The 17,494-nt window shown below is 36.8% G+C and overlaps 1 protein-coding gene across 1 annotated transcript in view; it reads right to left on the minus strand.

The window, feature by feature from the left end:
* Nucleotides 1-12,777: 12,777 nt before the first annotated feature.
* LOC149835034 (ubiquitin carboxyl-terminal hydrolase 18-like) overlaps nt 12,778-17,494 on the minus strand; it is a 42,467-nt gene continuing 37,750 nt past the window's right edge. Inside the window, exon 11 of the mRNA XM_090011652.1 lies at nt 12,778-14,186. Within this exon, the coding sequence (XP_089867778.1) occupies nt 13,100-14,186 (1,087 nt within the window). The 3' untranslated portion in view covers nt 12,778-13,099. The remainder of the gene's footprint in view (nt 14,187-17,494) is intronic.

Below are 17,494 nucleotides of genomic sequence, written 5' to 3' on the forward strand. Positions count from 1 at the left end.
GATTGTTATCCACTTGTGATCGATGTAGAAATGAATCCGTAAATCGTTATACCATGGCGTTTTACAAAATGATGCTTGTCAACTGGACAAAGAGGTTTGTCTAAATGAACGATAACCACATTCGCGATTTACACCACGACCTATGAAGATTACATGTTGTAGCGATTTGCTAGTACAACAATGTCTACATCAACGATTTTTCCTATTCGCTTTTACTGGCGATTGGGAAAGATGGTTTAAGGATTTCGATTTTTTGCTTCAATAATAAAAAAATGAGTTAGATTCTCGAATAGACATGTTTTCGTTTGAAAAAAAAAACCAAAGACAAATCTTTGTTGCCGTAAATTCATAACTATAAATCTACATGATTTACATGAATTACATGAGTTACAACTACTTTCGTATATAAAAATTATTAATAGTTGGTTACAATGTCTATGAGCAGCTGAGGGTACATCCTCTCCAATGTAAAGGAGCTCAGTAGTAATGGCATCCCACTGTACCCTATTTCTCAGTAAACGAGCTCTGCTGTTTTGTCAAACTCTTAACAAATCTGACAATGTGGAAATCGGGTCATGCAAAGAGGCATGACAACTAAATTAATAGTCCACACGTGATTCCTGTGTTCCATAACTCGCTTTTGAATTCATCTGAGTCTGTCATGAAACAGAAAATATAAGACGCTGCATTAAGTTTTACAAGAAATGCAAACCTCCTCCCAACATTGATTACATACCAAAAGACTTGTAAACTGAAGTTATCGTTGCCGAAAATCTGGTTGGAAGGAATGAATGTTACAATGTTGGATATTACGTCTTTAGGGTATTGTTGCATGTTGGACATTACATGAGTTAGATATTGACAAGCTTTATGTAATGCAAATAACATGGGAAGCAATATAATGTCTTACATACCTGTTCATGCGAAGGCCTTTGTTGCTTTTGATTACAGGTTAGTTTTTTCTTAGACATTTTCTTGCCAACCAATTCTAGTGCACTATTTTCCCTCCAACAACTGCGATCAGAGGCACATTTTCTTTTGATACCCTTCGCTTGATGAATATGTCAATCATAATCAACAACGCTCACTACTGACTTGTTGAAGATGATGTTTACGCTTCGGTGCAACTTCTTAGAAATGTCAAAAGAACCATGATTTTTACCTATGTTGTTTGATCCCATTATCTTCGACTGGTATTCATTAGCTGCAACGGACTGAAGGTGAATTAACTGCACATTTTCAAGTAACTCCCTTGATGCTTTTCTCATGCATGCATATCATTCTTCACTTTCCAATGCCAAATCTGCAATATGCATAAATGACATACACAGTTGTTGGTATCGAGAGGCTATGTGGCACTTCTCGTCAACACCAGATTTACTGACATTATCCATATCCAGCATTTCAATCTTTGCTTGTCTCATCCATCTTCGCATTACATAAGACTCAAGTATTTCTTGTATCTTTTATTGATTAAGTACCTTTAATGCATGACAACATAAAATACCTTTGAATTCATACATTTTGCACAAACATTCAACTTTTTCGTTGTCAACATTGTACGTGACATGTGTTTCTTGTCTTTTCTTATGCTCTTGGTTGTCCCATAAAATATGGTATTTGTGTATATTCTCAGTTTGCACGAGTCCTTCTATATTGCAATTCATGACATGTATAACTTCTTTCTTCATTCATTCAAATACAGTTAGTGTATACAGATCTGCAGGTCGCATCAATATTTTCATGTTCAAATTTAGAGACCGTGTATTGAAGCATTTCACGTCTTATTCAAGCTCATTCTGTCTTAGACCGTCTACAAATAATTCATATTGTTCCATGAAGTGAAACATTGTTAAACATGAATATAGGGTTTTCTTCAGTGTGGCATGCATAGATTCAACTCTTTGTGTGCTTATCATACCTGCACAAAAGTATTGTCTTTCATATGCCAATGCTCACTTCTCTTTTTCTGCATATAAATTTTGTTACCAAAGACAGTCTTTAAAGTCGTATATCTTAATCATTTTCTCTCAATCTAACATAAAGGTGACCTCGTCTATGCTCTCAAGTACACACCTTGTAAACTTTTTGTCAAACTCTGTCTTCTGATTAAATATGTGTCATATGTTCTTTGTTGCATTTTGAAAGATATGCCACAAACATAGGTGATGATGTGCATCTGGCCACATATGAAGCACTGCAGCCACAATTGCGTGATCATCATCTATAAGTACAGCTTCAGGTTGCTTCCCATTCATTGCTTATGTAAATGCTCTGAACAACCACTCAAAGCTTTCCTTGGTCTGGCCATATAAAAAAGTGTCGCCTAATATACAACTCTGTGAGTGATGGTTCACTCTGACAAACTACGCAAATGACCATTGTTCAATATTAGTCTTCACTGTAGTATCAAATACAAGCACATCATTAAAGTATTCATAATCTACTCTTTACTTTGAATCTACCCAAAACATATTCACAGCATATCCATCTTCATTCAGTTGCATTGCACTAAAGAAACCATGGTCAATGCTTGATTTCTTCTGTAAGTAATCAACCAAAAAACATATTTCTCCGTTCTTTATGTTATTTGTCTTCTTCCTTCTCAAGTGGTTTCTTAGATCCAAATGTGTAAATGACACATTATCGCGACCACCATCTATGTGGGCAAATAAATTGTATGGCTTTCTTGGTGCAATGTCGGTGCTATCGGCTATTTCAGTCATTGCAGCATGCACTATAGTTACTTTACGATAAGACCTTAGCATAGGAGTCATAAATGATGCAGATAAATAATGATTATGATCACTGATTAAAGTACGAACTAGAAATTTCTCATTCAGAAGTCTTCTCAACACCATTCTCGTTTGACATCCACATATTGATTCTGGCATGCTCCTTGTTGAATTTCCAATTGATTTCTTCCAACCTTGCTTGGAACAAACATATGTCTTTCTCACCACAACACCCTGTGCATTTTTTGACCAAAAAAACCTTCTAACACTGAAGCCAACTTTTAAGGCATAATCATTGTAAAATTTATATGTAGCTTCCTCATTATTAATTTGCATTCCTTCTACTGAAACATAGTCAAGTGTACTTCTATGTACATTCCCAGTGCCTACACTTTTATTAAGTGTAGGCACATGATCTACTACCTCATTATCGAATTGCATTTCTTCTACTGAAACATTCAAGTCAAGAGTGAATCTAATGCATGCACCCTTCTTATCATGTGCATCAATAGTGCACTTGTTCACTTCTTTAGGTGCGTCATTAGTATAGATGTTTAATTCTCCATATCTTTCAAATGATTAAGATAGATCATCTTCTTTACAACCAGATGATAAGCTCGCTATTGTTATAAGCAAGATATCAATTTGTGTTAGCAAGCACATACGTTTACTATGATTTAATCAGGATACATATAACAACGGATACCGATAAGGTTAAGCAAGTCAAAGAAACGATATAATGAATCACAGTATAAAAGCAACTACGGTTTGATATTTGCTTATGCTGAGCATCGAGTTGTTACTTACCATGCCAATAAAAGAAACGACATGTTGTCCATGTGTGTTGACGATAACGCTTTCATTATATCCACGAAGTTGTGAAGCGAGTTCAATAGAAATGGCTCACTGAGTAGCGATTTGATTAAAAGAATTGCCACTGCATGCGTGTAACAATGTGTTTCTGCACGCACACGTTTTCAAAGTCTATCTACAAATATCTTACAAATACATACTACAAAACATATAATATCTTACAAATCAATATACATATCGAATAATATATTGCAAATCGATACGGCAATTCAGCATAATAACTTACAAATCGACTATACAAAACCATAATATCTTAAAATATGATAAATATATTACAAATTGATACAAAAATTGAACATAATAGCAAACAAATCGATATTAACTAACAAAACAATACCTCACAAATCGGTAGTATGTTACTAATGCAGCAGTTTGAGATACAATGCATATACTGAGTGAATGGAGGATACCTGATGGGGTAGAGGCTCTTCCTAGCATTTGTAAACAAGCATTCTTGTCCCAGCGTCTTACAAATATCGATAAGTTTTCAGCCATCATAAGGATAAGATCTACTTGCAATAACAAAACAATGCCTTAATGACACACAAGACGATATACATTCTTCATCGATAGCATAATGAGATGGAAAGCTACTCACGATGCCTTAATGGCACTGGTTGGAATGTTTGTGCATCATTGCTTTCTTCCATAATGCCTAACGACAATGATAAAGAAGAAAAGACATAGTAATGTTTTGTAAGCATGATATCAATTTGCGTTAGCAAGTACATACGTTTACTACAATTTAATCAGGATGCATATAACAACGGATATTGATAAGGTTAAGCAAGTCAAAGAAACAATATAATGAATCACAGTATAAAAGCAACTGCGGTTTGATATTTGCTTATACTGAGCATCACGTTGTTACTTACCATGCCAATAAAAGACATGACATGTCGTACATGTGTGTTAACGATAACGCTTTCATTATATCTACGAGGTTGTGAAGCGAGTTCAATAGAAATCGCTCACTGAGCAGTGATTTGAATAAAAGAATCGCCACCGCATGCGTGTAACAATGTGTTTCTGCACACACACGTTTTCAAAGTCTGTCTATAAATATCTTGCAAATACATACTACAAAACATATAATATCTTACAAATCGATATACATATCGAATAATATATTGCAAATCGATATGACAATTCAGCATAATAACTTACAAATCGACTATACAAAACCATAATATCTTAGAAATCGATAAATATATCGCAAAATATATTACAAATCGATACAGAAATTAAGCATAATAGCAAACAAATCGATATTAACTAACAAAACATTATCTCACAAATCGATAGTATGTTACTAATACAACAGTTTGAGATACAGTGCATATACTGAGTGAATGGAGGATACCTGATGGGGTAGAGGCCCTTCCTAGCATTTATAAACAAGCATTCTTGTCAACAAGTCCCAGCATCTTACAAATATCGATAAGTTTTCAACCATCGTAAGGACAAGATCAACCTGTAATAACAAAACAACGCCTTAATGGCACACAAGACGACATGCGTTCTTTATCGATAGCATGATGAGATAGAAAGCTACTCACGATGCCTTAATGGCACTGGTTGGAATGTTTGTGCGTCATTGCTTTCTTCCATAATGCCTAACGACAACGATAAAGAAGAGAAGACACAAGAATGTTTTGTAAGCAAGATATCAATTTGTGTTAGCAAGTGTATACGTATACTACAATTTAATCAGGATGCATATAACAACGGATACTGATAAGGTTAAGCAAGTCAAAAAAAATGATATAATGAATCATAGTATAAAAGCAATTGTGGTTTGATATTTGCTTATACTGAGAATCGAGTTGTTACTTACCATGCCAATAAAAGACATGACATGTCGTACATGTGTGTTAACGATAACGCTTTCATTATATCCATGAGGTTGTGAAGCGAGTTCAATAGAAATCGCTCACTGAGCAGCGATTTGAATAAGAGAATCACCACTGCATGCGTGTAACAATGTGTTTCTGCACACACACGTTTTCAAAGTCTATCTACAAATATCTTACAAATACATACTACAAAACATATAATATCTTACAAATCGATATACATATCAAATAATATATTTCAAATCGATACGGCAATTCAACATAGTAACTTACAAATCGACAATGCAAAACCATAATATCTTAAAAATTGATAAATATATCGCAAAATATATTACAAATCGATATGGAAATTAAGCATAATAGCAAACAAATTGATATTAACTAACAAAAATATATCTCATAAATCGGTAGTGTGTTACTAATACAACGGTTTGAGATACAATGCATATATTGAGTGAATGGAGGATACTTGATGGGGTAGAGACCCTTCCTAGTATTTGTAAACAAGCATTCTTGTCCTAACGTCTTACAAATATCGATAAGTTTTCAACCATCATAAGGATAAGATCTATCTGCAATAACAAAATGCCTTAATGGCACACAAGACAACATGCGTTCTTGATCAATAACATGATGAGATGGAAAGCTACTCACGACGCCTTAATGGCACTGGTTGGAATGTTTGCACGTCATTGCTTTCTTCCATAATGCCTAACTACAATGAAAATAAAGAGAAGACACGGGAATGTTTTGTAACACAAGGCGGGAATGAGAAGGCGACAATGTGTTGTAAAACAGGATAAAAACAAGGCAGAAACCTTGACTGGAGACGACGACAAAGTTTATGTTGTCAATGGGAGCTACTGTTACAACAGATGGCGCAAGAGTTTAATGAATAGGCTGAAAACGGAATGTCTCGACATTAAATAGTTAACATCAAGCTTTCTGGATGGAGGACTTTTTTGTCTTTTTCTCGAACCATCGTTTCCTAACTTTTGAATGGAGGATATTTTTGTCATTTTCTTGAACCGTCGTTTCATGGCAAGAATAGCAAGAAAGGGTACTTAAGTCTTTGCAACCTCACCAAACTTGATGCTAAGTGATGTCAACATACACGGGAATACGAGCCCCATGTGTTTACATACGTTCATTCGGACCCCCGAACATAGACGTGGGATTCAGTGAATCATCGGGGGAGAACATACACCAACCTCTCGATCTGGTGTGAGTCTGAAGTCCAACATGATAACGTGGTGTTGATCTCTAATGTCCGATAAATTACGTTGAGCTTGGATGTGAAATGCTGAAAAAGTGAAACGGATAATGGCTTGGTAAGAACATTCTCATGCGCATCACCGGGTGAGAGATTCTGAACACACAAAAGGTGTTTGATTACTTTTTCTCAAACAAAGTTCACATCGATCTCGATATGATTGTTGTGACTATGAAATGTAAGGTGAGCAGGTAGGTAGGTGGCGCTCACATTGTCACACCACACAAGGGGAGGAAATGGAACACGAACATGACGTTCTTGAAGTAAAAATTGAACTCAAGTAATTTCAGCAGAGGCATTGGTTACAACACGATATTAGACAATGTATTGTTTGTGAGAGCTCCAAGAGATAAGATTAGGACTCAAAAAAATTGCATATCATTTTGGCAACTTGCCCAATCTGCATCCGAAATATACGTGAATGGACATGGATGAGGACAATTTGAAATGTAACCCATACTGAACGGTAGACTTAAGATAATGCAAGATGCGCTTGACAGTTGTCCAATGCTTAATGGTTGGATGATGCATGAATTGACACAACTTGTTCACACTGAATGAAATATCATGCCTTGTTAGTCTGCAGTGCTCTTATAACGCTGTGATAAAGAGTGGGATCATTAAATTCTGAGCCACTGGTAGTCGAGAGTTTAGAGGAGAAAGACATTGGTGTGGAGACAAGTTTAGCATCAAGTATGTTGAATTGCATAAGGAGGTTGAGGATGTATTTCTGTTGGGAAAGAAAAAGACTGTCTTTGGAGTAAGAGACTTCCATGCCAAGAAAGTAGTAAAGACAACCAAGATCCTTAAGGGAAAACTGTGTCCCAATGGAGTGGATGATGTCATTAATATGTGCTTAGAAATTTCTTGTATCAATATATCATCAACATACACCAAGATAAAGATCTGTATTTTATTATTATATGAAAGCTAAACAAAGCAGGGTCGGTTTTGGAGCTCTCAAACCTACATTGAACCAAGGCATTACTGAGTTCTTGGAACCAAACTCGTGGTGCTTGTTTGAGCCCATACAGGGCCATGTTAAGTTTGCATACGTAACTAAGAGACATGGAGTTTTCAAACCTAGGCGGTTGAACCATGTAAACACCCTTTTTTATAGTTCCATTAATAAAGGCATTGTTAATGTCAAGTTATCGAAGGCCCTAACTTAAACTTAGAGCAAGAGCCCAGACAACTCGAATAGTAGTCAGCTTGACAACTGGACTGAATATCTAAAAAAAAATCAACTTTGGCAACTAAATGAGCTTTATACCTCTCAAAAGTTGGATCAGCTCGTCTTAATCTTGTAGACCCATTTGAATCCTACAAATTTATGAGATTTATCGAAAGTAACAAGCTGTCATGTTTTTCTAAAAAGAGGGAAAGGAGAGGCATTGTTAGAGCTATGGGCAACCTCCGACGAGCCAATAACTCTTCTAGCGGGTCGGCGCCTCTCATGTCAGGTATGGCGACTCTTTTATCTGGTTCAAAAGGAATGTCGATGGTGAGGAAGAAGGGGAACACCAGAGGTCACGGTGACGGCAGAGGAGTCACCACACCCTCTGCAATGACTCCTATACTTGAGACTGGATGACGATGGATCAAGCTGGAGCACATTGTGACACATGAATAAAAATTCACGTTTTGCAACAAAAAAACACTGTCCAATTATCATTTTCTAGCAAATTAACCATTTGAAACACATTTACTAGGTCAAGTTTGTGAATAATATTACAAAAACCCTCATTCACTTACAATAGGCTCCAAACTTTGGTATGCACCTATGTGTGTGCTCATGAGGATATATATATATATATATATATATATAGAGAGAGAGAGAGAGAGAGAGAGAGTTTTATTTTAGTGGTTGGTTTGTCAAAAAAAAAAAAAAACTGAGGAAAAATTGGGGAGGTGTTTTTCATCTTTATCCTTTAGTTTTTTCATCGAGAAGGGGTGCCTTTTCGCCTTTCCCGATAAAGAGAATAAAGTGGTGTGGGTAGCCTTTTAGGTGGAGGAACATCAACCTGCTGACAATGCCCCCAACATACTTTTTGCCTTCGTCTTATTGCAAAAGCTTTCTTCACGACTTTTTCTACGGCCCCTTCACGTTTGGGAAATACCCGGGCCCCACATGAACCCGTGAGAGATACTATACTACTACCGTCCTTCTTGAGCCATATCACAATTACTTTTTACCTGTCTTTTTTTTTTTAATAATTTTTACTTTTTTATATATTTTTACTTGAGATATGTCATACTGTGTCCGTGAGGACCATGCTTACCAATATCCGGTACAACATAAACATAATATCCTTACGTATGGGACAAAAAATCTGAATTCATACTATTCTAATGTAGTGGGGTGTTTTTTTTTTTTTTAAGGGAATGGTAAAGAAATGAGACAGGAAGGACCAAATCTAGAAAGAAGAACAAGTTTGTGATTTGAGAAGAAGTCAAATATGAAAACTTTACAGGAGATCCCAAAAAAAAAGCTAGTGCTGTTAGCATACGGTGTCTGATCAAGGACCAACTCAAACCAAATTTTTAATTGTATAGATCATGTGAGTCTGACCTCGTGAGTCATCACACGTTCATACTCGGATTCGTACATGGCCTTCACGGACCTGGTCTATGGAGATTTCTTTTTTCTTTTTTCTTTTTTCTTTTTTCTTTTTTCTTTTTTCTTTTTTCTTTTTTGGGCTAAGCAAGTCAAAACTCAGTTCTCATCAGTGGCGAGTAGGGGTGTCAATGAGGCAGGTTTGACCCGGACTCGGTCCGTACCAAACCCTATAGGATCGTGAATAAAGAAGGGGGGCCGAGTAGAACCTCGATCAGACTCAAAAGGTACCATTAACAAATGGAGCTGTGTATGGTTTGTGAAATTTCATACCAGACCAGGGCCCTGCCCAAGTTTTGACTGAGATTTGCATTTTTTTTCAATATAATAAAGATAAAAATATACATATATATTATTTTACAGAGTATGGCCCTGGACTGGTTCGTGTAATTCTGATAGGTTCTGGGTACGGTTTCTCTTATGGTAGGTTCAATTGGACCAGGGTCTAGACTTATTAGTAATATCTCAAATCAGATCTGGGTTTTATACTACCTGGATCAGAACCAAACCCCACCCATTGACACCCCTAGCCTTGATGGTTGTGAACCTACTTGGCTTTAGTGCAAGTCTCCAATAAAACCCATGAGCTCCACCACGCCCCTTGGAAGTACTCCTAACTGCAGTCTTGCAACAAAGGATGCACACTCTAGATATCGAACCCACGGCCTCATTCAACTTGATTGTTTTGAGCCAAACCACCTAGCCAAACGTACAATGTCATTGGAGCTTGGAAGCTTGATTCTAAAATAAAAGATGTTTGCTGGCTAGGGTTGGGGTGCGATTAGTGGAAATAGTTTGTTAATAGTTCTTGACCTAGTGATCAAGCTGGTTTAGAGAGAGAGAGAGAGAGAGAAGTGCCAGAAATGGTGAGAGGTTTTTTTGCTCGTAACCTGAAGATTACTGGTGGTGTTGCCAAATGTTGTAAGAATCATCTCAAATCTATTCAGCGATTCTGATTCAAGGGTGAATCATTTTGAATTGGCCAACTTTTAACCATAGAAAAACACATGCCAAAATATATTAAAATAATATTTAAATTAAATTTATTTTGAGTATTTACACACAAAAAAAACCCCAGGATTGAAGGAAAATTTGGCTAAGGCACAAAATCAGATGAAGTAAATCTATAACAAGAATAGAAAAGACCAGGAGTTTCAACCGGATGAGTGGGTGTGGGGCTCAACCGAATATTTAAGGGGCAAACCCAAATTGCGAGAAGCAACCACAAGCTTTCTCTACGTTACCAAGGTCCATACCAAGTGATTGAGCTTATTGGACCGGTGGCTTACAAACTCTGGTTAACTTTCACTGCTCAAGTCCATCCCGTATTTCATGTTTCTAAATTGAAGGCACATCATTGTAACCATCTCAAAGGAAGCTCAGTTACTCTAAAAGTCGTGAGCCCCAAGACCCCAATTTGAATTCTCAAAACCCAAAAAATGTTAATCAATGATCGAAGTAGTCTACCAAATAGTGAAAACTTAGGTTCGATGCTTCACCCAAGAGAAACCAAAAACTTGAACCGACTACCTGACTTGGGCCGAGTGATCCTATCACACCTCTTACCATTCCTCTATTAGGAAGCAGACAAACCTCACCCTATGAAGAAGGGTCTACAAGTCCATCGAGGTTGAGGCAAAGGGTTGCAGTCTTACTGGAATTGAAAGAAAATTTGGCTAAAGCAAAAAATTGAATGAACCAAATCTATGACAATAATAGAAAGGACAATTTATGATCACTGTCTTGACAGCGTAAAACTCTTTGGGCTTACCCCTTGCCCAAAGGGAGCTGCCATTTAAAAAAAATTATTTAAAACTATTTTGGTTAATTTTTTACTTATATAATGTGAATAGGCCGATTCTCAACGATACTGACAATATTGGTCGTGAGGATAATTAATTTAGAAATGAATTAATTATGAGTGGCCTATATTTGATTAATTAGGATGCGTCTAATCACCCGGGCAAGAAAATGTGAGCTAACAAAACAAGCCTTACTTTTCACAAAATGAGTTACATAACCCACAACAGCACTGTACACCTGGCTAGATGGGTCAGCCTAAGACATTCAAGCTAAAGGACATAGTGGGTTTGATATTCAAGGTGTGCATCCATTGTTGCAAGGTCTAAGCATCAAGTTCTCTGGTGGGCCATGACTTTCCAACACGAAAGATATCTTGAACTAACAACTGTTTTCCCATGTAATTAAAAAAATATATTCATATTAAAAAAAGGACATAAGGTAAAATGTCTATGTCATCACTCGTAGGGCTGGTAAACAAGGCATCTTATGACTCAGCTCATTTACTAATGGATCGAGCTGGCCACTCATCTCGTGCTCGAGTTTAGCCTAGTCGAGCTCAAGCTCAGCTCATCCCTAAAGGAGATGAGCCAAACGCGAGCTGGCTGGTGTAAAAAAATTTCATGCCGACTTAAATTGTGCATATTTTATAAATTTAATTTAATAATTCAAATTTCACCTGTGTATTTTTAAACATCCTTCTCTTTATATATGCACATAGATATTCTTTACATCTTTTTATATACTATGAATCACAGATTCACAAATAAAATATATAGTTTTTTAATTTATACAAGATCATACGAGCAAAGCTAAGCTGAACACCCAGTGTTCAGGCTTGAGTCGTTTAAGCTAAACACGCAGCTTGTGTCTTAACTCGCCAACCATAAGAGCCAATCACAAAACAAGTTTGTAACAAGACAAGTCACAAGCTGTTCAGATCATTTACAAGCCCTAATCACTTGACTGGAAAACTCTTGGTCATAATCTAAGATCTATCAGTATCATGAAATAAGGTCCTCATTTGGAAGCCAAATTGATGGATAATGTCTGATTTGCACCATATCCCTTATAAGATCCAGTTTCCAGAGCATAGTTGCCAAAAACGAGTACGCAGTACTGGTATAGGTTCGTGAGGGCTTAAAAAGTTACAGTATTGAAATGATTCTAGAAAATATCAATAAAAATTTCTAATATATATTGATACGGTTTCTAAAAGAATTAATATGAGTTTCTCAAAATTTTATAAGAAATATATAATTTTATAAGGATATCTATAAATTAAAATAGTTAATCATATGTTAAGCAATCATTAGTAAATAATAAGATTTCATACTCTTAACAAAAATAGTTTCTTTGTAAATATCAAATTGTCGTTCCAGAATAACAGAATCTAACGAATCCATTTGATATTTCTGTTCGCATTTAACTTTCTTTATAATTGAAAACTCACAGACTGTCCTCTATTCTCAACCGTCCGGTTCAAGGTGCTCATGTTGACAGGGCACTACTGTAGTGTGTGCATGAACTCGTGTGTATATATGTATGTGTGAAAAGCAAGAGAAGAAATCTCGCTGTTGTGTGTGTGTGAGCTTTCGGTGCCGGCGTGTGAAAAGCAGGAAGAGAAGAAAGAAATCTTACTGCCCAGAACGATTCTTTGTATTCCAAATAACCCAGGTTATCTAAGCATATTTCTGCAGCTGATGGGCTTTTACAAATAATGAAAAAGGGCCCAGATCCACTAATTCTTTTATGAGTGGCATGAACCATGCAAGAATAACAAGAAAAAATGAATGCACCTTAAATTAGCAAGGAGGCCATCGATTACTCTTCCTGTCCCCACCTGAATGTGCAAATCCAGCTGCTACTATAAGTGCAAATTCCCAACCCATTTAAGTATAATGATTTGTGGTAGTCTTTTACACATCAACCATCCCCAGGCAATTCAGTATGTCTCTTGCCTTGGCCTTTTGCAGTTCGCAAGCAGTTCTGAGCCATCTTTGTAACATTCCGGTTCTTTCAAACCGCCATTACCAATCTCACCATCTCCACCGCCAACAAAAGAATGGGCAAAGCCATTGCACAGTGTGCTAGTTTTCATGTTATGATCAGATTTAAGAGTTCTCCTGTCAGTGGCTTCTGGTTCACCAACGTGATCCAGCCTCGGATCTATATCATCTTTATCCAATGGCATCTTTCCAGCTGCCATGTCAAGAAAACCACGAGCAAAAATTGGCTTTGGTCTCCTGAATGATCTAAGAAGGCTTTCCTTGGGAGACAACACAGTATTATCTTCTATCATTTCATTTGAGAAAATTCTTCCATTTCCAATAATCACATTCTCCACTTTCTTGTACACAGATGGAACAATGTTCTGTTCGTCTGTTGTGGATACTCGAGGAGTATGCACCTGTCTAGGTGATTCTGGTTGTAATGCAGAAGCATGGGAAATACTATTAACAGATGAATGTCTAGATGATTCTGGTTGCAATGCAGAAGCATGGGTAATACCATTAACATATGAATCTCCATCCTTGTACTGACAAGGATCCGGCTGTATCCGATTATTATGCTTTGATGACATCTTGTCAACCCATGACGAACCATTTGACAGGTATTCCAAAGAGCCACACTTGCTATTGCTGGTTGTGCACTTTTTCCCCTGTAACTCGTAATTTGCATCTCTATATGAGTCAGACTCTTCACTTCTAGAAACAGAAACTTCATATGATGATGACTCATTAGAAGCTATAATGCTTGAGGAATTCTCAGAAGTTGGAAGGCAATCATATAGGTTTGCAGTGTTAGGCCTTGAATGCATAAACGGTGCCTCCACTGAAACTTCTTTCCCTGTTGCAGAATCAACCTCACAAGCTGACTCTACCCTTTGGACTGGGACTTGAGTCTCCATCATAGTGAGACAATTGGCAGACTTGGTTGTGAAACTCTGGGACTCCTCAGTTGCCACTGGTTGTTCATCATCTTTCTTCAATCTTTCCAGAGGTTTATCACAAGCTGGCCGAACATGTACCCTGTAGGATTTGAAACATCATAGGTTAATACAGTTTGAATTCAAGAAGAATTTTGACTGCACTTATCAGGGAAAAAATGCATCTTGCACCAAAAGGGATGCTAAAATAGAATCTCTAAAACCTGGGTAGACTCTACAAGGTCGGAGAGAGATAAGTTTGTATTTTATTGTTATTTAAAAAGTGAAAAAAACTTATACATGCCATCATGCATCATAAGTATTTCCTTGCCACATTTTAACCCAAAGAAAAAGAACAAGAAATACAAAAGGGCCAATTTTTATCTCGAGGCGTGATTACATAAATGTCTAAAATTTTAGTTGAATACCAGAGAGGGAAGTGCAACCACTCAAGTAGTGCTAGAATACAACAACAACAACAACTACGCCTTCATCCCAAAACAATTGGGGTCAGCGATATGAACCAAAAAAGAAAATCATTTTGGGTCTTCCACATGAATCCTTCTCCAATCATTTCTATCCAATGCCATGTCCTCGGTGAGGTTCAAAGCATTCATATCCTTTCCTATCATCTCCATCCAAGTCTTCCTAGGCCTACCCCGACCTCTTTTAACTAATATATTTTTCCATTTCTCCATCCTTCTAACTGGAGCATCATTAGGCCTTCGCCGAATATGTCCAAACCACCGTAAATGATTCTCTCATCTTATTTTCAATGGGTGCAATGCCTACCTTCTTACGTATCTCCTTGTTCCGAATCTTATCTTTTATTGTATTTCCACACATCCATCTAAGCATACGCATCTCAGCTACACTCATTTTTTGAATATTATGTCTCTTGGCAGCCCCACATTCCGTATCATATAGTAAAGTGGGCCTAATAGTCGTCCTATAAAACTTTCCCTTCAACCACAATGGCATTCTACGATCGCACAACACTCCTGATGCACTTTTTCATTTCATCCACACAACCTTTATCCTATGATTTACATCTCCATCAATTTCTCCATACTTTTGAATGATAGATCCTAAATATTTGAAACAGTCATCCACCGGTATTTCTTGCTCACAAGCTTCACTATACTCTCATCACTACTTCTTTGCTTACTAAACCGACGTTCCATATATTTTGTCTTACTCTTACTCAACTTAAAACCTCTTGCTTCCAATGTTTGTCTCCATAATTCTAACTTAGCATTAACCCCAACTCTAGACTCATCAATCAAAACAATATCATCAGCAAACAACATACACCACGGCACATTTTCTTGAATTGATCTCGTAAGCTCATCCATCACTATAGCAAATAGGAAAGGGCTTAAAGCAGATCCTTGATGTAACCCAACCGTTATAGGAAAATTGATTATCACCCCTCCACAAGTGCGGACATTGGTTACTACTCCTTCGTACATATCTTTAATTATACTAATGTACTTGAGAGAAACACCTTTCTTCATCATTGTCCACCAGAGAACGTCCCTAGGTACTCTATCGTATGCCTTCTCCAATTCAATAAAAACCATATGCAAATCTTTGTTCCTCTCTATATCTCTCAATAAGTTGTCTAAGAAGATGTATAGCTTCCATAGTTGATCTTCCAGGCATAAAACCAAATTGATTCTCCGATATCATGACAACCTTCCTCAACCTAGACTCAATCACCCTCTCCCAAAGTTTCATAGTATGACTCATGAGTTTTATACCACGATAGTTTGTGCAACCTAGACTCAATCAACCTTCCAAGTAATGCTAGAATAGAAAAATGAAAATAAAGAACAAACTTCATCTTGATAACCATATATACCATCCCATCCACTTTTTAAAGCAACAGTAAATGTTTATGGTAGTCCTTTTTCTCAAATGTGAATGATCCTAATTGATTCTGCACTAGTTGTTTACTTTAGCAACCAAGCATGCTGGACCAGACTAGATCAAACAGCATCCAAAGATCCAACCATTTGCCACAGAAAATCCATAGTGAAATACGGTAATAGGAAAGAAGGCAAATCAGCAGATGTAACAGCCTTGCTGAATAAACAAAATTGAAATCAAAATATATAGCGTAATCTCCAGCATGGATCACACGAAATACGGTTGTGTCTGCGCAACTATGTTTCCATTATGCAAAATAGAGAAACTCCTTGATTAGGTCCAGATCTCAATTTTAGCCTTAACCTACGATTTGAGTTCAATTTTCAAAACAATAGATATATTTATGCACCATAATGCAACCTGTCAGACTTCTGATCCCCAAATTCCCAGTCCACGTGGTATCCAAACTTCAGTGCAGTATATGCACTTGCATCTTTGTTCATCCAATTTCTTTTCTCATCCTCTTTTTTTTTTGAGAGGAAGGGAGGACATCCTTTCAAAATTCATTTTTCTTTGAAGACTTTGAAGGAAAACAAATGACAGTAAAGTTACCAAAAGTGCTATATATAAGTGGAAAGCACGTCTCCCTAGAAGCTCATGTTGGAAACGCAAGATGCCTTGCTTCCAAAACGAGAAGGGAATCATGTTCCCCCTGCTCTTCCTCCACGTGTTATTTTCACTCCCTCACACTTCTCGCATGCTTCCTCTCATGCCTCCCATGCACCTCCCTTAAATTGGGAAGCAGGATTCTTAGATTTAAAATCTCAATTCGTACAGCCAAAATTCATGATTTTCAAGAATAAGTCCTTTGATTTTTTAAACTTTAGAAGAAAACATTATAATATGTTTTTAAAAAAGAGTTACAAATATTAAACTAGACTCAATTTATGGTTTTACATTCTTCCTGTTCTCTTCTTTAAGCATCCAATCATTTCTAAGTCCATTTTTTATGCAAAACTCAAGCAATTTCGTAAATGCTAATAGTTTATCCAGTCTTGCGACAAAGTATTTTAAGACTATCAATGCACTCATCATGCAAAAAAATGGTTTGTAACATCAAAAGGCTTTTTCGTTATTTCAAAGACAAGCTAATGTCATATAGGACTATAATTGCATGCAATATTCAGTTTTTTGTTGCTTCTGGTCCAATTCCCGTTTTACTTGCAAATAGGTTCCTGCTTCGCGTTTCCTAAAAAGTTTTAAATGTCTTTGCTTCTCACTTCCACTTCCTGTATCATTTTCTGCTTCTGTTTCTCAGTCTGGCAACCTTGGAACAGACTTTGTGAGATTAGAATATCAAAGTAGCTAATAGCTAATACTTGAACAAAAGACTGTCCAAAATGCAGGTTTAATTTCTTGAAGAGCAAGTTGTACATGATAAATCCTCATCTAAAACTTGAGGAGAAGTATTAGTTGTGTATGCCTATTTTATTTGTTTAATGTTTTGTATTGGTATACTTTATGTGGGACTGTAATTAT

Source organism: Nuphar pumila, chromosome 6, assembly GCF_984573655.1.
Source record: "Nuphar pumila chromosome 6, dmNupPumi1.hap1.1, whole genome shotgun sequence".
Lineage (NCBI taxonomy): Eukaryota > Viridiplantae > Streptophyta > Magnoliopsida > Nymphaeales > Nymphaeaceae > Nuphar > Nuphar pumila.